The sequence below is a fragment of the Phyllopteryx taeniolatus genome, chromosome 19 (assembly GCF_024500385.1).
Source record: "Phyllopteryx taeniolatus isolate TA_2022b chromosome 19, UOR_Ptae_1.2, whole genome shotgun sequence".
Classification (NCBI taxonomy): domain Eukaryota; kingdom Metazoa; phylum Chordata; class Actinopteri; order Syngnathiformes; family Syngnathidae; genus Phyllopteryx; species Phyllopteryx taeniolatus.
In genome coordinates, this window is record NC_084520.1 from 15,192,824 (window position 1) to 15,215,054 (window position 22,231).

At 44.6% G+C, this 22,231-nt stretch overlaps 1 protein-coding gene across 6 annotated transcripts; it reads right to left on the reverse strand.

Moving 5' to 3' along the window:
• Positions 1–395: 395 nt before the first annotated feature.
• Positions 396–22,157, reverse strand: taok2b (TAO kinase 2b). Of its 6 annotated transcripts, none has more exons than XR_009785781.1 (21): positions 21,610–22,157; positions 18,752–18,892; positions 18,171–18,242; positions 17,995–18,096; positions 17,789–17,834; positions 17,568–17,664; positions 17,325–17,438; positions 17,095–17,186; positions 16,884–16,977; positions 16,605–16,686; positions 16,358–16,525; positions 15,294–15,500; positions 14,972–15,198; positions 14,643–14,820; positions 14,352–14,480; positions 13,964–14,167; positions 13,376–13,615; positions 7,272–7,484; positions 6,331–6,513; positions 4,677–5,646; positions 396–4,118 (listed from the first exon to the last, which is right to left on the reverse strand). XR_009785781.1 is itself a non-coding variant. In XM_061757270.1 (20 exons), exons 2-20 carry the CDS (start codon positions 18,881–18,883, stop codon positions 4,750–4,752), a joined length of 3,477 nt encoding a protein of 1,158 aa, XP_061613254.1. In that variant the 5' UTR covers positions 18,884–18,892; positions 21,610–22,157; the 3' UTR covers positions 396–4,749. The 6 variants fall into 6 exon arrangements, 2 of the variants coding, with proteins under 2 accessions (XP_061613254.1, XP_061613253.1); XR_009785784.1 differs by having other exon boundaries at positions 396–2,940; positions 3,947–5,646; XR_009785783.1 differs by having other exon boundaries at positions 396–2,946; positions 3,947–5,646.
• Positions 22,158–22,231: the final 74 nt, after the last annotated feature.

Here is a 22,231-nt window from a genome sequence, read left to right on the forward strand (position 1 = left end):
CATATGCTCGGGTCTGCTGCAAACATCTGAACAAAAAAACTGAATGCCCGCATAAAAGGTTTGTAGCATTTATACAAGCATGTGCCTTTTAAGAGGCCGGGTGACACGGAAGAGTCTGGGTGAGAGCTGTGGTCGACAGCAGATGCTGTCTGACTGCTCGTTTTACTGTTAAATAAACTGCACAGAAGTGCATCAGTGGCCGGCTCTCCTACGTGTGAGTGCAAGTGTGCAAAACGGAAATACTATTAAAATGTTAGCCTGGCGTTACAGCAATAAAATAACATTCCATAAAGTGTGAAAATTAAATGTCAAACTCAAATTAGACAGTCATTTGCATCCAGTGCAGGTAGTTAGTCATCCAGAGATCTGAGTAAAATGCAGAAAATCAAAAAGGATTGTGTTAATATCAGTTTATTATCTTTTGTTTAAAGCTCCCCATTTCCTTCCCAATACATGTGTTCGTTTCCTCCCTAAACTCTGAATGCTTGATTGGAATAATCAAAACAACCGAAGCTGCACATCTCACGACCTCATTCTGCCTCCGCAAAGTCGACACTGACAAGTCGTCGTCCGCCGACACTGCCGCATTTTCTCCTCTCGCACAAACGAGCAGGTTACCAGTCTCTTGTTTAGATAAGAAGTCTTTACGCATGCATGCACCGAGATTACAACCAAAACCTTTCACGCAAGGAATTGTCTTGAGCTGGTGTTTCTGAGTTAAAACAAACAACGGTGATTATATTTTCCCCTTCCAATTGAGATTAGTCCTTTTCGGCCTGTGGGGAGGAGATTTGGACAGGTCATGTGAGGCGGGGAGAGGGCCGTTCGGGCCCCGGCAGCGTCTGCCGACAGGCTGCTCCGATCACCGCCGCCGGCTCAGAAGCGAGCGGTTGCACCGACCGAGCCAGCAGCTCAGTCGAGGCCCCGGCCTGGCCCTCTCCTGTCCGCATGTCCGTCTTTTCAGTGTCCTTCTCTCCCTGTGCTTTCTGTGTGTAGTCCTGAATTGAAATAAAAACACTCAAAAATAAATAAATGAACAACCTTTACATTCTAGTGGCCAATTGTACAAAATCGGAGGAGGAGGTCAGAGTTCCCGTGAGTCGCCATTGCTTTATATATATTTCTATACTGTATATACACGACTCCCAAAAAGTTAGGAATATTCCGATTTGGGGTGAAATTTAAGGGCGAACCTAAAATGCACGAGAAGCTTTACAGGTCAACCGAACGTGAGTCTACCAATACACAGTATTTCCTGTTTCAATTAGAATCGAGACCGAGACGACGACACAGTTGATCAAGTGTCAACTCAGCTTAGAATTTCCAGAGCGACTGGAAGAGTCACAGAAAGGCATAGACATGGACGTCCTTGGAAATTTTCATGGATCAAACAGCTGATTGAGTTGGCCTGCAAATTGAAATTTCACCCAAAAACCCAATATCCTCTTGACGTTTTGGGAGTAGTGTATGTATGTATCATTTGTTCTATTTTCTGTCAGGTTTCATTTGGACAGACATGACGCAAACGTCGTTTGACAGCTTAGGTTTGTCGGTTTTTGAGCGTCGCTAAGTTTTTCTGTGCCTGACTGCAGTTCAGCGCCGGCTTGAGTCTGCTTTATGGCCTCTCCGCGCCGCTCCGAGTACAATTTACCGCTACCCACGGCAAGTCTCTCAAAACATGATGACGACACAGAACTCTTAGGAGTAGGCATTCGCGCAAAAAAAGCCAGGTCAAGTCTATTGGGACGGCCGTAGCGGAACTTAGCATCAACACAAGTGATACAAAGCGAAAGTGAGAAATCTTCAGGTTGTTCTAAGGCTTCAGGCGGAGGTTTACGATGTTCGGCTACCAAATGCCGATGGCCTCGCGTCTGTCCGAATGATCGCTAAAACAAAATAGAAAATGTATATATATATATATATAATTCCACAACAGGTTGCTGTAGTGTCTTTTGATTATTGTCTTTTAAAAAAAAAAAAGTGTCATCATAACTAGACTTCACTGTTCAACGCACATACATAAATCATTAACAATTATCAATAATCCCTTATTAATAATCATTAATACCTCAAACACAAACTGCACCTGACAGTATTTTTTTTTGTCTTTCTCGTTTTTACAGCTTTGCAACCGCAGGGTTGAAATAGTGAGAACATGATACAAGGACAGCTACAATCAGGATTGCCTATACTCATATTGACAACTCTAGAAAATGCATTTGGAGTCGTTGGCTCTAAAATCTTGAATTCAACACTCATTTGAATACAGCACTGTATATCAAAAATTACTGGTCGGCATCTGCCTAACTCTATAAAACCGGTGTTTCGCTTATAATATTCCACATAAATATGTACAATAAAGATACAAAAATGTGGCGCGGTGAGACGGGTACGTTACATTTCAAATATGTTTGGTGATGCTTACGAATGTCTTTGCACAACGAGCTCATGCATTGAAGTGACGCCTTTAGACACCTACACGTTAAGATACTCAATATGTCATGGATGCCTGAATTATTAATATCGTTTTCCTTCTTTGTACACATCCTTACACTGGTGTCTCCTCTTTACAAACATTCAATTGTGGTCATCAAATGCACATTTTGATGACATGACATCCCTTTAAGAAACCCTTAAAGGCATTGGTGACGCTCCAAGCAACATCATTTTTTTCCCCCACTCCCTACATTTAATACAAAAAATGAACAAAACATTAAATAAGAGTTTTTTTTTGTTTTGTTGTTTTTTTTTTAAGTGATTCCTCTTTTGTTTTCTTCTTTCCCAGAGGTTGGATTAGCAGTGCTTATATATCTGGACACTAGATACAAGTACAGTGCGTACACCGAAACAATAACCAAGTGGCTCTTTTCCTTCTCCGCTGTCTTCTCTGTTTCTCCATTCCAGCTTAGAACATCATTGAAGAAGACACAGCTGCCGAATCTGCAGCTCTTATAGGGAAGAGAGAGAGAGAGAGAGAGAGAGAGAGAGAGAGAGAGAGAGAGAGAGAGAAAAAGTCTCCTAGAAAGTATAAAAACACGTTGAACACTATTTTGTTTGTCGTGGTGGTGTTACATTCCTCTCTCCTCTCTCCCACCCTGAGCGGATAAAGGAAACGGGACGCAGCTCAGTAAGGGGGGGGGGGGGGGGGGGGGGGGCGGCTTGCCTCGCCTGTCCACGGATGTCCAAGCAAGTTGACATTGGCATTGAGACGCAGCCTGCGATAGCTACGGTCCTAAATCGGGCGAGGACGGTGATTCTCAAACCGGGGTCCGGGAACCCCGGGGGAGCCGCAAAATAATGAATAATAATAAATGATCATGTCGTAGATCGGCACAAAAACAAACAATTAAACCTCCCTACCTTACTTTGGGTCGATTAAAAGCGCCTGATATGATTGCGACATACAGTGGTGCCTTGACTTGCGAGTTTAATTCATTCCATAACTACCCTCATCATTGAACATTTTTCCCCATTGAAATGAATGGAAATGACATTATTCCGTTCCAGTGCCACATTGCGCGTCTCCTGATACGCACCTTGGCCACCAGGGGGTAGTATAATAGACACAGGCACAAACGAAGAAGAGTTTCACAACCGACTCAGTAAGTTGCAGTAATATTAGTCGTTTTCACAGAGGATAAAGAATATATGTCTGCTATGTGGTTGTTTGGAATACACATGGTGTAATTCTGTAATTGTGCACCCTTCGCTAAAATGCAGTTTGTTGTGAAGTTCGTCAAGTTGAACTCGCGGCCACCATCTAGCACTTGTATCTCAAATTTTGCTCTCAAGTCAAAGCAAGAAAAGTCAAGGTCCCACCGTTTTATCACATAAATCTGACATCCCTGCTTGAATACGGTGTGGGAGTAAAGTACTACTTTTACAGAATGAGACATTTTATTTGAGAAAACAGTCCAATTCTTTTAGAGAATTAAGAAAAACTCACCTATTTGCTGTTTTTGTACTCATGCCAAAGCCATGTCTAATACAAAAATATTGCTTTGGCACCATCTTGAGCCCAGGAAATTGGTTGAAGTGAGTGGAGGCGCTTCATTTAGTCAGGCCATAGCCTTGTCCAATAGGAAAAAAAAAAGTGCTTTGCTGCCATCTTGTGGTATCTATTGGAAATTACAAACTTTTTGGGGTGGGCATCAATTACTCGTGGAGTTTCGGTATATACAGCTCTGTTAAAAATTACAAGACCGTAGCAAAATGATCACTTTCTATGATTGTGCCATTAATTAGTATTTGTAACACTGCAACATTATACAGTTTGAAGATTAGCAATGCGCTTAAATATGGGAACACACACACACACACACACAGTACTTGAATGATTCAATTAAAATGTATTGCACGTAATACTTAAATGAAAACTATACATGAATCTATAAAAACCAACAGTTCTTAAATATTAAATGTAAATGTATCAAAATCAAAAGTTAAATACAAGTGAATTGTACTTAGGCAGTGATTCTTTTAGGTGCCACTAGAGGGTATCCGTGTCCCACTTTGAGAATCACTCATTCAGAGAATTTATTTGCAATAAATGAAAAATGGTAAAAATACCCAAAAAGGTCCAATTGAATTTTTGGCCTCTTAATTTTTCCCAGAGCTGTGTATAGCACTGTATTCTCTATATCGAACGTGTCATTTTTTTCCACAACAGTACTTACGTTTAAATGGCGCTCGGAAAAAATTCTCCCTCCTAAGGTGTCCCTGGACCCAAAAGATTTGAGAACCCTCGGCCTAGGAGTAGGAGAGGTGCGAGCCGTTGGAGATGTGCGAGGTGACCGAGGTGCTCCGGCTCAGGACGGCGTCGGGGCCGACGGCCGCCCCGGGCCCCCCGCCGGACGCCGTCCTCCTCAGAGGCTGGGGGCTGTTTCTCAGAGCCAACAGGCTGGGGGCGGCGCGAATGCCCCCGTAGACGCCCCCCTGCGAGGACGAGGAGGAAGACGAGGACGACGACGGGCCGGAGACGGACGGAGGGGCCGGCGGCGGCGGAGGTAGCATGGCGAGGGACTGAGAGGAGGAGCGCGAGGGCAGGTGATGGGAGAAGGGCAAGGGCAGAGGGTGGACCAGATCTCCGCCGGGTCCTCGCACTCCGGGCCAGTCCCTCTCCTTCCCGCGTTCCCGGTCCCTATCCCGCTCTCGTTCTCGGTACAACTGCGGCGTGCTCTGGTGGTGGTAGTGCTGGGGCAGGTGGTGGCGCTGGTGGTGGGAGGAAGACGAGGAAGAGGACGACGAAGAGGAGGAGTGGGACGAGTGGTGCGCCTCCCTCCCCCCGTCCCTCGCCATCGCCAGCGCCATAGCCAAGTGTGAGGACGAGGAGTCACCCCTTCGCTCCACTCTTTCTCCCCCTCCTCCGCCGCTGTTGTGGCTGCGTCGCGAGGGTTGCGGCGGGGGTGCGCTCTGGGGGTGCACCCCGTGGCTCCAGTGGCTGGTGGAGCGGGGAGCAGGAGGCGGCGCGTTGGGGTAACCCTGCTTGGAGTAGGCGTCGCCCGGGAGGCCCGTGAGGGATATGCCGGTGAAACCCAGACGTAAACTCTCGGAGTCGAAGGACTCGATCTCGCCGGCCTGACGCTCCAGGAGAGCGCGGATGCGCTCGGAACGCTCGTTCTGGAGCGACAGCATCTCCTCCTCGATCTGGTGGGGGGGGGCGACGAGAGGACAGCGTGATGATGTGGCACGAGTCGCCACAAGTCACATATGCGCAGGTCCTAAGTTACAGTTGATTGGCCGATTATCGCCCGGGACCATTAAAAAAAATATATCGCATATTTACTATGCCGTCTGAACACATCGTCACCCATCCATATCAAAGTCTGTGCAGACGTTGACCCCGCCCCCCCACCCCGACCAGACAAAAAGCCTTTAATGCTACACAAAAGCAAACGGCTGCGGTGACATCAACTTCCCAAAATCTTTTTCAAAGAGCTCAGACCCATGAGTGATGTAATCAATAAGAAAAAAGAGATGAGCGGACGAAGCAGTTTAATGAGTCTGCGGGCAAACTGCCCTTCACGGCTCCCTTCTGCACTGAAGCATTACAGCGATCCATTTTTAACAATTCTCAAATGCGTCTAACCTCACTATTTTCACTCGTTATTGTCTAAAACAACATCCGGACCTTCAATCTTGAGGCAACAAAATGCCGCACGGCTCCCGCAGAGTGAGGGAAGAGGCGGGGTTTTATATCACTTCTTAGACAGTCGCTCTTAGTCGACAGACGTATAAAGGTTTGTTTACTAGTGGCGCCATCGGTGCCGCGGCCACCGGGAAGCACGAGTGACGTCGTGGTGAAGTGTGGATAGAAATGACGGTTCTGACCCTCTGCTCCAGCAGCGCGCGGCGGATGGAGACCCTCTGCTCCAGGTCCTTGACCTCCCTCTCGTGCTGCGTGTCCGTGTGGATCTTGATCTTGCTCTGGTAGGCGTTGAGCAGCTCCAGCTCCTGCTGCAGTTGCATGCGCAGCACCTTGTATTCGGCTTCCTGCGTCTCGTCCAGTCGCAGCTACGGGGAAGACAAAAAGAGATGCCTTGAGATGCGAGATTTACTGTATCTGTGTCCATGCTCGTAACTTGTATCTCAGATCATCTTTGCCCATTGAAATGAATGCAAATGCCATTAATCCGTTACAGCCCTCCCCCCCAAAATAAAAGTGTAATATGTAATTTGATGAGTAAAAAAAAAAAGAAAATCGCACTCCATAATAATAATCTGTATTTGAATACATCAAGAAAATAGCACTCCATAATCTTGGAACTTTATAAAAACATACAGTAAGCAAGCAAGTAGACACATTTGGCACATTTTTTTGGTTCATTTCAGTGGACATTGTGCTGCTCCTTCTGGTGTGTGCCTTGGCCACATGGTGGCATTATTGTGCAGACGTACTGATAAACGTAGCCGGTCAAAAGTCCGCAGGAAGCTGCAGTGATATAAATTACTTTTCACAGAGGATGAAGAATATATGCCTTTGAGTATTGCGATATTATCTCTCTACATATGTGCCACCACTGTTTGTGTTCAATTATCCATTGCTTAAAGTCTTAAAACTGCCAGTTTCGTTAGCCCGTCTATGGCATTTTACATTTTACGCGTTAGCGTAAGCTAGTGGGGGTATTACTAAGGCCAAGTTGTGTGTTTGTTTTGAATGCACAAATTCTAATTGCCTTTGTTTTTATATTTAGTTTAGTCAACTTCAACTGGGAGTGGCAATAAACATTTTGAAGCGGCTTTTTTTTTTTTTCTGTGCTAGCCTTACTCACAGCCTGCGTGGACAGCATGTCATTGATGGAGTGGTCGTACTGCTCGGCCAGGATGGCCAGTTTGCGGGTCTGCTCATCCTTCAGGCGCTTCAGCACGGCCTTGTGGTCCGACTTGGGCGTGTTCTCCAGAAGGTGGTTCCGCAGGGCCTTGTACTGGCGGGTTTGGATCTTGCACGTGTCCTGGAACTGACGCTTTATCTGCAGCTCTTTAGACTGCGGCATAGAGGGAAGAGGAGAGAGGGAGAGATCGAGGTCTAGCATGCATCAGTGTGGATGGACGCTAGATCGCACATTTTTCTGTTAAACATCATTTTGGGGGTGTTTAAATATGTTAAAGATGCCTAAAAAAGTGTGTTTTAATAAGTTTCAGAATGTGGGGGCTCCCTCTAGTAGTATTCCAAAGAATCACTACCCCAGTACAGTCCAGTTGTGTTTAACTTTTTAGTATATTTGCATTTAACCTTACAGAATTGTTTTTTTTCCCCGAGCAACACATTTGAATTACAAATTTTTACATAATTTCTATACATTTTCTGCTTGCAGTTTTTGTGTGTTGAAATATGTGTACAGTGACTACAGGGGGCGGGAAGGGTATTTTAAGGTTTCAACTATATAATCAATGGCTTATTTTCTATGGATTTTATGACGACTAATTCTTTTTGCAACAAATTATAATAATAACACATTTAGGATGTGTTTTTAAAAAAAGTGTTTTCCGCATGTACAATGGGTATTTCAAGGCTGTTTTTCAAAGTGTGGTATGTGTACACAAATAATCACTGAATTAAATGTGCATAATGTTACAGTGGTTTAAGATTAATTTTAATCCAGCACAGGAAATTTGTTTAGCACAGTTCAGTCGTATTTAACTTTCAAGTAAAGTACAGTTTATCTTCCTATATTTAAGTGTTAATGCACTAACAGTGCATAATGTGTTGGTCATGATGGTGGTACTTGAAGAACTACTATATGTATTTTTTTTAGAGGGTACATGGTGTAAATAGTTTGAGAACCACTGGCCTAAACTATTAAAAAAAACTTTTTTTATGGTCTATGTAAATCCCAGGTCTACGAGTAATGCTATGAATAGGGATCACTGTTTAGGTTAAATTATATTCATGATATTCCTAATAATATTCATTATATTCATGAGCGCTCATTACCACAATTGATTGACTAGTAAACATTATTTTATTTAGGACTAATACACGAGACTCTGGTGTATAATATCAAATGAGGTGTAAAATGATCATCATCAGCGCTTGTGCACAAGGTCCAAATTTGATTTTCAAAATGGACAGATGGGATCAAAATTTTAAAATTTGATCAAGTAACAATTGAAATACAAAAATATTTTGGCATTTTATTTTTCAATAAATTAACAAATTCCTTAAATGTATAGAGTATGTAAAACCCGTTTTGCTATTTATAATAAAATAAGCAATTATCGCATAAAATTGATCTAAATGTTAACCTGTAAAATTGTTTCATTTACTATTTTGTACAATTACCACTTAATATCAAAATGTTTTATACATAATTGTGCTTTTTCAACTTTTATGAATTCACCAAATATTTAATAAACTATTGAAAATGCTCAATATGTATTTTTGTTCACAATAAAATCACCAATCAAAGGTATTTGATGTGGTAAAATTAATTTAAAATAAATCCTAATCTAGTAATTTCTGGAAATAACTGCTAAATCAATGCCACAAGGACATAATGTAAATGCTTTGTGGGCCATATTAAACAACGGATATGATTTTATTTTTTATTTTAAATCAAACAAATTCTGGAATAGGTGGATCTTTGTCACCCTCCCTCCCCCAAAAAACAAACAAACAAACAAAATAAACAGAAAGATGGTCACTACAAAAACCATTTAAAAAAGGTCTGGGTTTGTTAAATATATGAACGTCCTCGACACAACAACAAAAGAGACCACAATGACACAATGTTTGAATTAGGGGGAAAGAACATAAACAACAACAAAGGAGACTTAAATCATAAAAACAAACAAGACAATGAGTTCAACATAGCTGAATTTATTTTGGTGTCAAGAAAAATATGAAGGCTTTTTTTAATGCTCATAAGCAACACAGCCAAACGTGAATAAAAAGAACAAGAGGCTGCCAAACAACGCAGTACTGGTCTGTAAAGAAATACTGCTTAAATTAGGTATAAAAGTCGAGGTGATGTGTCAACACAACACAATACAAACATGTAAACATACACGGAGGAACAGGGGACAACTTGTCGTCAAACACAAATGAAAATCAATGGCAAATAAGTTAGTCAAATTAAATATGATGCAAAATGTGTCATTTAAAAAAACAACAAAAAAAAAACCACAAAGCTGAAACTCTTTTACCCTGAGGGAGTTTTGCTTTTTGTCTTTAACTTTTACATCCCACACAAATGAGATGTCCTCGCCAACGTGCATCACATTTGAACTTCTTTCGAAATGCACCCTATTGCACTGTAGACACGAAATTATGCATTTTTAGCCTTCATTTAAATTACAGTGAACCCCCACATATTCGCTGTTTGGAATTTGCATGTTCGGGGTGGGGACCTCAGTCATTTGCTGAAAAACGCAATCTGGCGCCATCTTTATGCCAAGGAATTGTTGACGTGCATTGAGGAGATTCAGTCGCTTTCTCCCACGAATAGCAACGCTTCACTGTATTGTTTTTTTTTGGGGTCCAACTTATTGGACGTTTGGTATTACTCTTTGCAAATATGACACTAAATCACTTTCACTTCAGACTTCATCTAATTTCACATTTTCAGTCTTTGGATGCAATCTTCAATGTAAAAGATTCCGCGTATGGCTTCACATAAAAAAAATTAAATAATAATAATAATAATACTATAGTTGAAAGACGTTACTGACTCTTTCCACTACTCATTTAAATACCTTCATAGAATATGATAAGGGATTTGTGCAAATATTTATTCAAAGGCACTCAACGGCTTCATGTGACTATTAATAAAAATGTATCTAAATGTTTACATGGTAAAAAGTGAAAAAAATATCGCATGAACAGCAATAAAAATTGAATTTGGACTCAAATAGTATCCGATATCTGGATATTTATGTTGCACACTAGATTGGACTGTGATATTTATTGCACATTGTTACTGACCCAGGAAGCGAAAATTTGGCGATTAGGGCAAAGATAGGACACGTCGGTTGTCCGCGCTTAACACCGTCATATTTGCTCAACACTAAACAAGAAAAATTGCACAGACATGGTAAAAAAAAAAAAAAAAAAACTTTAAATTGTCTTACAAATTAAGAGCAAAACATGAATGTGAGGAACTTTTACAAAAAGCAAAATAATGAAATGTCAAAAGCTTGATTGGGGTTTGGTAAAGTAAGTGTGTGCGATGGAGCCCACAACGCGGCAGCCAATGAGGGAGAGGCTGGGAGGGGCACATATTGGAACATAACAACCCGGCTACCATTCCTTCTTTCCGTTTTTCAATCGGCAAAGAAAAGTCTAAACATGGAGCAGTTTTTTTTTTTTTTTTTTTAAATTTCCCCCAGGTGTAATGCATCAAGCCGATACAAATAATATAATCTGGTTGATGGAACATTTGGATCGTGCCGTCGTTTGGAGTGATTGTGGCGGCTAACAAGCTAACGTAGCTTTACTTATGGTCGTTACTAAAACTAGATCATGACCAATTACATATTAATCAAATTCAGTCCTGAGGAACTGTTTTACAGTTCAAAGTTTGGATCTGAGGCTAAAATAGTTTTTTGGGTGTTTTTATTTTTTTGTAATTCACAGAATAATTCACCTACTCGTGGTGTTCGGTGTGTTTTTATAACACGACAATGCCACAAGATGGCGGCGAGGCCCTGGGTAATAGGAAAATAGTAATTGGGGTCATGGAAGTATGTCAGGGAGGAGCTAAATTTAGCCTGGGTTGTTAGCAGAAGTCAGATCTTATTCAAATTTTTTTTGGCTGCTGTAATCAAATCATCTGCTCAATATTTATTTTTAAAGGCAATGTTGGAAGATGAATTTGAAATGATATTACAGGGGTATCCACTGGTTTTAGCACGTTAAGTAAATTAATGGCAGGGACCTTATCCCCTTTTCAATATGTATGGAAAAACAAGTATTTTTTTCATATTTTGTGCTGGATTAAAAAAAACAAACAAGTCACTTTTGAACTTATAATTGTCAATTGAAACTGGAAGGAAGGATATCTGTATGTCACACACAGGCACGCATCTGACTACGCCCACTTTTCTTTCCTTCTGCTTCTCATCGCCACGGCCGAACCTTCGCCCTGACAAACCTTCCCGACGACGTTCTCCTCAGGGCGCACTCCCACCGGGTGTCGTCACGGAGCACCCTCTCCCTCTCCTCCCTACGCCGCCGTTCCCTCTCCCGCCTCACCCTCTCCCTCAGCCTGGCCTCCCTCACCTCACGGGGGAGAAGTCGGGGCAGCCGACTGGGCCGTTTCTTCTTCAAAAGCCCCGCCCGCCTCAAACAGAGATGAACGCCCAAAGGAAGCTTTCGGACCAGCTTCCCAGCCAGATTCAGCACGAGCGAGTTCGCCAGGTCGGCGAGCACGCCTAGGGGGCGCCGGATGAATTGCCTCACCCACAGGACGGCCCGCGCCAGACCGGAAGGGCGCCCGCTACGAGCTTGCTGATTTAAAGGGAGACTTTTGAGGGGGACGGGGATTTTGGAGCAGCGCACCCCCCAGTTGCGCCCCGCTTTGGGGAACATCTCGTAGAGGCTCCGCTCGGCCACGCCGCCCAGAAGCGACTGGCACACGGCGAAGAGCGGCCGCGGAAGGCGGAAAAGGACGCGCATGCACAGCCGGTTGACTTTGCGCGGCGCGCGGCGTAGAAAGCGGCGGGCCGGCCGCACCACCAGCACCACCAGCAGGTACAGCGACAGGAAGAGAGACGGCGAGCTAAGGAAGGAAGCGGACACTAAAATCATGGGGACGTAGTACGTCCCCAGGCTGAGGGACAGCCCCAAAGCTAAGAGGCCGCTGGCCCACAGGCTGAGCGACAGATACGACGAGAAGGAGAGCGCGAGGCAGGAGCGCAGGAGGAGGTACGAGAAGAAATGAGCCAGCAGGGCCAGTTCGGCGGAAAGGAGGAGTGAGCCGAGCGAGGGCGGCGGAGGCGAGCGGCGCAGAGACAAAAGGAAGACGCACAGGAGGAGCAGCGAGAGGTTGGAGGGCCGGGCGGCGGCCCACAGCGACAGGAGGAGGCATGCAGAGTGCGAGAAGAGCCACGGGAGCGGGGACGGCGGCGGGGGAGGCGCTCTGGGGACGGTCTCAAGCTCCTCGGGCACGTCGGGGAAGTAAAACTCGGACAAGTCGTCCGGCTCGTGCTCGCGGACGCGCCTCTTTTCTGGGGACTGCAAGGAGATGAGCTCGGAAGGGCAGCCGTCGGCCACGCCTCGGCCCTCCTCCTCTTCCTCCTCCTCGTCTTCCCATCGAACGCCTTCCACCTCCCTCACTTCTTCCCAGCCTTCTCGCTCATCAGACTCTCTCCTCTTTAGCTTCGTGTCATGTTCATCATCTACATATTGCTCATACGCGCTCGAAACTTCCCCCCCCTCTCGAAATTCTGCACCGCTGTCCTCGTTTTTCCAGCCCTCTTTCCTGTTTGACTTTGTGTCATCATCAAGTACATACTTGTCCCCCTGCTCATCCTCGCCCCTGCTAGAACGTTCATCCTCCTCTCTAAATTCCCCACCGGTTTCCCACTGAACCCGCTCTAGCTCCCTGACCTCGTCCCAACCTCCTCTTGTGTTTGGCTTCATGACATCATCATCGTGTACGCATTTGGCGGCCCGGTTATCCTGATCTCTCATTTCTGCGCCGTTCATCTCTTTGGTGTCGTCTAGGTTTTCCAACTGCACAGAGCTCAAACCATCGCAGCCGCCACTCAAGTTCTCCGTCTGAACTCCTTCTACCTCCCAAGCCTCTCTGCTGTTTGACTTCATGTCATCACCATGTACATATTCGGTGCCTCGGTCATCCTTCTCTCTCGTCGCTAGATTTTCTACCGAGCCCTCGCTCAGGCCCTCTGTAGTCTGGCTCCGGTCGTCACTCACTTTCAGGCTCTTTGGCTGCTGTCGGACCTCCACGGCGTGCTTTTGACGCAGCTCCTGCTCGCGCCGCTTGTTGTACTCCATCTGGTTGGTGAGCTCCGTCTGGTGCTGGGTGCGGATCAGCTCGGCCCGGGTGCGCTGCACCAGACTCAGCTGGCGGAACTCCAGCTCCTGCGTGGACTCGTGGTGGCGCAGCAGCATGGCGCACTCCAGGTCCTTCAGCGTCTGCTTCTTGTTCAGGTCCTAGTGGAGAACGACAAAAGAAATTACGGACCAGGGCTCATTTTTCAAATGTTTCAAGGTCTTTGAGGTCGATTATCAAATGTCGAATGAATACATTACGTTACATTAGCCTTTCTTTCTTTTTACTGATTATTGTAATCGGCGCCTATATTCGTCATTTTGATGCTTATCGGCATTGGCATTTAAAAAAAATGAATCCAACGGCTGATAAGAAATCGATATAAATATCGGCTCCAAATATCGATTATCGGCCTCCTTGACTGCCAATAATCGTTATCAGTCCTGAAAAAACACATGGCTCGAAGTCTATTTACGATACAAGTCCACTTCAAGCTCACTCCAGGTTACCTCTCGGAGCAGATCCTGCTCCAGGTTGTGGCGCGCCAGCAGCATCTTCCTCTTGTACTGGCGACTGTGGAGCTCATAATACTGCCTCTGCCTCCTCAGCAGGCCCGACTCCTCCTCGGCCTGGAGCTGCTGCAGACACTCCTTCTGGTGCACCAGCCACTCCTGCTTCTCCCTCTTAGGCGTAGACTGGTTCTCGTTCAGCTCCTTCAGTGACAGAAGCATGAAGAGAAAAATGTGAAGCTTTCGTAACCGCATAGCCTTTTGGGGTTTGTAAATAATAGGCACCAGCTTACATCATAGTGGCAGAAAGCAAATTACAAAAACGTGTGCCGGCAGATAGAGCCCAAAAGGTTTGATGCGGTACAAGATGCTAAGACATGGACTGCACCTCTTTGAGTTGCTCCTTGCGTTGTCGATACTGTCGTTTCTGAGAGTCCAGCAGAGTTGTCAACTCCTTCTTTTGCTGGCCGAGTATATGTTGCTGGAACTTCTTTTCCTCAGTCAGGACCGCCTTGGTCTGAGGAGAAAAAAAAACAAAAAAAAACAATTTAAATCACTTCTGCTCTAGTGTTTAGTCTGAGCATTCCTGCACAGACATAATAACTCAGATTTACCAGGCAAAGAATATAAAACAAGCAAATAATAATAGCTCTCGTTTATTACTTGGCCCCCAGCTCACCTCCTTTTCCATGATAGCCGAGTGCTTCTTGCACAACTTTTCACCCTCCATCGAGAAGCTGTTCCTCTGGTTCTCCAATTCCTTGTCCAGTCTCAGCTGGTGCTCGTCCATCTCCGCCTTCAGCTTGTTCTCAAGACCCATCAACTGTTTCTGGTGCTGCCGGCGCATACGCTTGTACCTGCACGGACCAAACGTAATAGTTAGAGAAAAGACCAGAAACTCCAAGCCAGGTAGAGAGTTATATTCTGATTCCTTTCTTTGGACTTTCAGGTTTTCGTTCAACTTCGCCATCGGAGCCCAAGTGCTGTATTTACATATGGCCGCTTTACCCAGACATCTGCTCCCTCAGGGCCGATCCCTGCTCATGTTCTTGGATCTGGCGAGTGACGAGCGAGGCGGTCCTGATGGTGGCGAAATGGTCACGGCCTCGACGGCGCCTCCCTCCTCCTCCGCCGCCGCCGCCCCCTCCTCCTGCTCCACCTCCACCAGCGGATGAAGCATCTCGTTGCAAGTCCACTTCAGGCTGGTAGGGGTCATCGTAGATGTTATCGTGACTCTACAGAGGATGACGGCGATTGACAAGTCAAGTTCCGCTTCCATAGAAAGTGATTGAAATTCTGCACGCAGAGGATAATCACGGCTCGGGCTGACCAGGGGCTTGTGCAGGACGGAGCTGTTGGAGGTGACTGTGTGCTCGCCCTCCTGCATCATGGCCATCTCGCCGCTGTCGTCCGAGCCGTCCGCCAGGCTGTTGACGGAGCTGCTTTGGGAGCTGGCGCTGATGGACATGGACGGCAGCGAGTGGGAGCTTTCCATGCTGTTGACGGTGCCCGTGCGCAGCATGTACTGCTCCACGTCCTGAAACGATGCAGTCAATAAGTGTTGATGAAGGAAAACTGACGACTTTTTTGTTCAAAAGTCAGAGGGAAGAACCCAAACTCAATGCAATATTTGTATTATTGTTTACTTCTGTGATGTAGACAGAGAAATCATTTATTAATAATCCTGAGGGAAATTCAAGGAGCCCATGGATTACATTACAGAATGAGTGACGGGTTAAGGGTGATAAATATTGATATTAATATGCAGATGGTATTTAAGGTGAGAACAGAACATCCATAATCTCAATCAGATATGAATCACTTGTTATATACATGTAAAAAGCAAAAACTGATATCGAAATTGGGCACTTGGAACTGCAGTGTAAATCCAGCCTAAAATGTATGAAAAACATCTGCGAGAAGTGCACCCCAATATTCCCGGAATTCCATCATTTCCTTTTGAGGAAGAGCCGACCGGTTTGAAAATCAATGGCAACAAAGCCTTTCGTATGGTAGGGAAGTGGTCTGAAGTGCATCATCTACATTGACGCCGTTTGCTACAAAGACAGGATGGACCAAAAAAATGTAGTTCTCAATTGCGGATGCTATGGTTCCTCTTTTGAAAGTAGCAAACTGTTATACAGTGAACCTCCACTGTATCGCGTTTTATCAATCACGCTCCCGCTATATTGAAGATTTTTTTAAGCAATAGTTTTTTGGTTTTTTTAAAGGCTTTTTACAGTATACAGGCAAGTCCAAAATGAGAGTTACATGCCTTCAGTGTAGTATCACGATGTGCCCCAAAATGCCAGGCAGCACTGAGCTACAATGGAAGACCCCCCCATTTATTTCGTTGACTCAGACACCTCGAACTGTCGCATGCCCCCCGGTTACCTCTTCCTCGTCAGCCCCTTCTGGCGCAGGCCCATTGTGGGCCTCGTGGAAAAGGATTTTCTTCATCTTCCTGTACTGCAGGTTGTCGAGCTCACGGACAGCATCCTTGGTGCGGGCAATGAGGTCCATCACGCTGGTCATGGGACGCTCTCTGCATAGGAAATGGTGCTGGAGGGGTTAAAGCAAACGGAGAGGTTGGAACAGAACACAACGTGGTAGCTGAATGAGCTTTTGCGTGGACATGCACCTTGAGCAGCACATCAGAGGTAGGTCTGTCCTGCGCAATCTTCTGCAAGCACGAGTCCACAAAATTGCGGAAATAATCGGACCTAAAAGACAAGGTTGCTATTTGAAGGAGACAATCATTTATCCCGACATGCTTCAAAATGGAATACTGGGTTGTCATGGCCTCTCTTTCTTTTTGCAATGAGCAGAAATTATAAAAACGTTGTTGCAAGCGTTTCCGATACTGACATTCAAATCAAAAATCGAAAGCCACCAATCAGGTGGCTCTCCCGTCACTCACCAGTGATTCGACTGCAACACGGGGCTCTCATTCTGTGCGATGTGGTATAAGGCACTCATAGCATTCATGTTGAACAGAGGAGGCTTCCTTTCCGCTAGATGGGGACAAAGCACAACGCAATGACACACAAAGGGGAAAGTAAAAAATAAAAATAAAAAAAAGACAATCGAGGTTGCCTGCACTTTTCGACCAATGTGTGACCGTCTCTTACCCAGCTCTATGCACGTAATGCCAAGTGACCACACATCCACCTTTCCATCGTATTGACCCTCGTCCATGGCCAGAATTACCTCGGGTGCCATCCTTCGTGGAGAGAGGGGGGGGGGGAACAAACAAAAAACATTTGACCACTTGCTGCTTTGCCGACAGACATTCATTGTCACATTATGATCACGTGCTTCATTGGTCACAAGAGGCCATCCACCATCTATGACGCCCTACCAGTAAGGTGTTCCCACAAAAGAGTTGGCCGGGGCGACGATGGAGGCAGAACCAAAGTCACCCAGCTTGACCTGACCAGGCTCCGTGAGCAAGATGTTTCCTGCTTTCACATCCCTGTGAGGGACAGTTAGGAAAAAAATGACAGATCAGCATAACAGTCATCAAACAGGGTTTGATGACAACAAAACACACACACACACAAAGTGTTGTCACACTGAAATGTGTACAGATAATGCAGCATACCTATGAATCATGTTGTGCGAGTGAAGATAGACCAGTCCCTGCAGTGCACCATGGGTAATAGCAGCTATTTCCACTTCCTGGAGGGGCTTCTTGTGGACTAAGTGAAGAGATGTCAAAGGATATCAAGCTTTTGAGTACAAATATGACAAAAGGTTAAACCAAGTTAGTGACTTGTAACCTTTAGCGTCACACTTGTGACACGACAGCTGTTTCCTTCTTACCTTCCAACAGGTCAGAAGCTGAGCCCAAGCAGTACTCCATCACCAGCTGCCAGAGAGACACAATCAGTGTGTGAGTGCACGATGCCATTTTTGGCTCCTGAAGAGCACCATTAACAACTTTTCACACTTGACTGCAACAGAGATTTTCCATCTGCACTTTTGAATGACGATTTGCACTGATAATTTGCAGCCAAACGGGCGCTCACCCATGCCGTGTGCTCCCTCAGGTAGCAGCCATGGTACTCGACCGTGTTGGGGTGCCGCAGTTTCTGGAGGAACTTCACTTCCTTGATGATATCCTGCCATTTCTGAAATCACAACCGCGATGCGGATGAGCCAGCAAGGCGGACATTTTGAAGTTACTGATGACCGCGACGCTTACCTCATTGGACTGCTTGCCGCTGTAGGACATCTTCTTGATGGCCACCACCTCATTGGTGCGGATGTCGTGGGCCTAATGACCAAACGGATGATGACATAATCTAAGGTTTTGCATTCAACACCCTAACTCAACTTCTACATCCAACAATTCCAAGCGAGCACCAGAGCGGCACATGTGACACCACTGCGATGACTAAACGTTTCGCCATCATTACATCAGACCCTGGAAAAGGAATCGGCTTAATTTAAATCAGATTTTCACCCACTACTCGATGCTGTTGACTCGCTCCTTTGTCATTGTCACTTCTCAGCTTTCATTTAACACTTGTGGTGTTCTCTCAATTGCCCAAAATGATCACTGTGCTTTTGTTCCATTCCGTTGCCTTTTATTTTTACCTGGTGACTGAATCCTATTCATGCTCACTTTTTAAAAACTGATTGCATGGATACGGCTTACCCTTCTTTTCAACCTTCCTGTCTGGTGACAAGTGTTTATTTTTTTTCAATTATGGTTACATGTATACATGTGTTTATCTGGCTGTTAAAATTAGAGAAAAAAAACAACACAGAAAAACAACTCACAAAGTAGACCGCGCCGAAGCTCCCATGTCCGATCTCCCTCAGGTCCGTGAAGAGCTTCTCGGGATCCTCCCTGCAGAAGAGCTCGGCCACCTCCGGGTCCTTCAGGCTCCCGGCCCGCACACTCAAAGGCATGACCAGCGCCTGGAGGGACACAAGTGGTAAGCCCCGTCACGCTTTTGTAGCATTCAGGGAAACAATACGTTCAGGAAATGTAGTCTGTCAAATCTAGGATCTTTCAGACATCATACATACGTTCAGGGGTTCGCCTGCGTAAAAGAAATAAAATAAAATGACAGGAAACATGAAAACGGTTATCTGAGCAATGGGCCACACCAGGAGGCGCTGGATTACAAGGAGTGCATGAGAACATACACAACATAACATGAAAAGCGGTTGACTGTGAAACGGATAACTGTAATGTATTCAAGTATCAGTTAACAGAGTCCCATTTAATTTGATACACAATGCACTTTTGTTATGTAATATCGAACAGGCTTCCTGTATTTGTATTTAATGGTTTAGTAAAATCATACAGTACATGTTACTTCACAGAAAGAATGTTTCTTTGAACCATTAGCTATTATTAAATAGCTAATAATTAAAGCTATTTAAAACAATACAAAATAGCAATGTATTTATAAGCAGTCCTGATTTTACCAATTGCCGGTCAAGAAAATGGTAGTTATATGCTGATTCCATATATATCGCTCAGCTCTATTTGCATTTAAAGATACACATTAAAAAGTCATTCGTAACAGCCTATCACTTGTACGACAATTTAAAAAAATATATTTTTTAAAAACGTGTCAACAAAGTAAAGAATCATGGTGACTGGATCACATGAAACAGATGTTGCTATTGTGCCAACTTTTATGATACAGATGACATAAAATAATAGTGTCGTTGCAAAATGTTGTAATATGATATTTATTAGTGACTGTCCACACATTTTTATGTTATTATCCAAATGGATTTGTTACAGTTATTTCAGGAAAGTTTGACTGCGTAACAGCACCAAATGATTCCATGCTACAAACATGCCAAACAGCTCCCATTATGACGCAGTACAGTTTTACACCACTGCAAACCACAACAACAATTGTATTGTTCGATTTATACCTCTCTAAATTACTATTATAAGATACACAATAAAATGTAATAGCCCTGGCAGGAAGCAATTGGATTTTGACCAAAGTCCAGAGTGGAAATTAAGTACATGGTACATGTCGAATTAAGATAACATACTTGTATATTACGAATGATCACCTAACGACGTGAAATGAACTGACATCAGACAGGAAAGCTTTTGACCTTGCCGTGCGGGTGCCGTCAATGAGGAAGCTGGTCGTTCTCTTTAAAACGAGACGTTTCAATTTTGCGACCGAGCCGAAAGAGAGCACTCAGCCCGATTGTAGCGGGGAAAAGCTGTCGTTCCGGATAAATGCTGCAAACACACTGGGCAGCTCATACAAAAACACACTCATCATAGCAAGCACCACAATAGGATCAATCTATCTTTTATACTTTTCCTTATTAAGGTCAGCAACACAACTTTGCCTTAGGAAGTCCACTAGCTCAATGCTAGCACACAATGCAAAACACCATAGACGGGCTGACGAATAGCACCCGTGTCGCCATTTTATAACCCTTTCAGCTACAGATAGTGGAACTCACAGGCATATATTCTTTATCCTCTGCAAAAAAAAAAAAACGACTAATATATTACTGCAGCATACTGAGCAGCTGTGCCCATCTCTTTCGTGTAGATCCCTATGTGTGTTATATTGGCCCCTGGTGGCCAAGGCGCGCACACCAGAAGCACACGAGTCTTTACGTTCAATTAAATTGTGTTAAAGCAGGTTTTCATAAAGTATGATACTTCAGAGTGGCATTTTTCTTATTAAAAAGCATTTTAGCATTTTTTGTGCAATATTCGTTTTAATGGGGAAAGATAACTGGAGACACAAGTTTCGAGTGTTGGTCACAATGATTTTAACTCAGAAATCAAGGAGTTAATGTATCTCTCTACCAGTGGCAATCTAAACTGGGTGGTATCAATTATGTAAATGCAATTTTTTTAAATATATAGCCCATGCAAACTCAACACAGGAAGACCGGAGGAGGCATTAAGTTTACATGACCATATTGTGTTACGCAAAAATATATTGCACCATGTTTTCGTTGCACACAAAATATTGCACATGACTGACGTTGAAAGTGTTTTCCTTTGTCTTACTTCTTAATAAAGAATTTACATTCAGGGGGTTGGAAAAGTAGGTATACAGTTTTAATGATGAAAAAAGGAAGATCAATAGCGTCATTAATTCACAAGTGGAATAACATACAAATTATCCCTAAGTACATTTTTTTATGTGCTCAAATTGCTGACTTTTAGCATTTACACACTCAAGCAGACTTTGACACAAAACTTGGATTGTCTGTCAAGCAACTTCTTGGCATCAACAGAGCGTGGGTTTTGCCTTCATCTTTGACAACTTGTGCAAATGTGGCAGCAACACAAGACAGTTCAAGTGTTTCACACTCCCTCTTTGACACCTTTCTCGTTATAAAACATTTATGGCATGCACACTTCCACAGTTTTAAGTTTTCCACTATTATCTTACCACATTTTCTTTAACATCAACTTCAAGTGGACAAGGTCAAATATAACCAGAAACACAAACTTTGTAGCACTTATACAAGAAATTGGCATTTGTAAGTATTTTCATTTGACAGAATGAAAAAGAATGGTGAAAGAATGACGTTTCGGGTATTTTCATTGCTGTCAAATTTTAAAACGAGTACAAAAATGTTTGGGTAAATGAATGTTTGGGTAAATGATAGCTATCGTGTCTTACCGTGGCTTTTGGGATCCACTGTAGCTAGCCAAAGCTAGCTATCCGGCCTGGCTGGAAAAAATGTAGCTCTCACTCCCCCTTTTTTCTCCCCCAGCGCCGCTGCCGCCGTCTACTCAGCGCGAGCGAACTGCATTCTGCCCGTCGACGCCGTTCCTCAAACTCGTCGCCATCCCGACGCTGCCGGTGAATATTGGACGGAAGAATACTGCAGGCGACGACGAGAAGAGCGGCCGCGATCTCTCACAATCGCACCCTAATTAGCGGCGGCGGCGCTAGTTGGCAATTCTAAGTGAGACGAGGAGCCGAAAGGGAGGTCCGCATTGTGGGGAGGGTGTCATAAATCCCCGCGGGGGCGCTCCATGCTCCGCTGGGCGCTGTCAACTCGATTTAGTGGCTTTCTTCCGCCGCTCGCGCTCTCCCCATTTTGCTCGACATTGGTTTTTGTTCGGTATTCGGTGATGGCGGAGGAGCGGAGCAGCGGGTAGGGAGAGGAAAGGAAAACGGAAGTGTTCTTCTTCGTCGCTTGGGGAAGTTGGGGCCTGGGCTTTGGCAACAGCAACACTGCCCCCGTGAGGTCATCTATGGAAATACAGTGGTGCCTTGACTTGAGGGTTTCATTGTT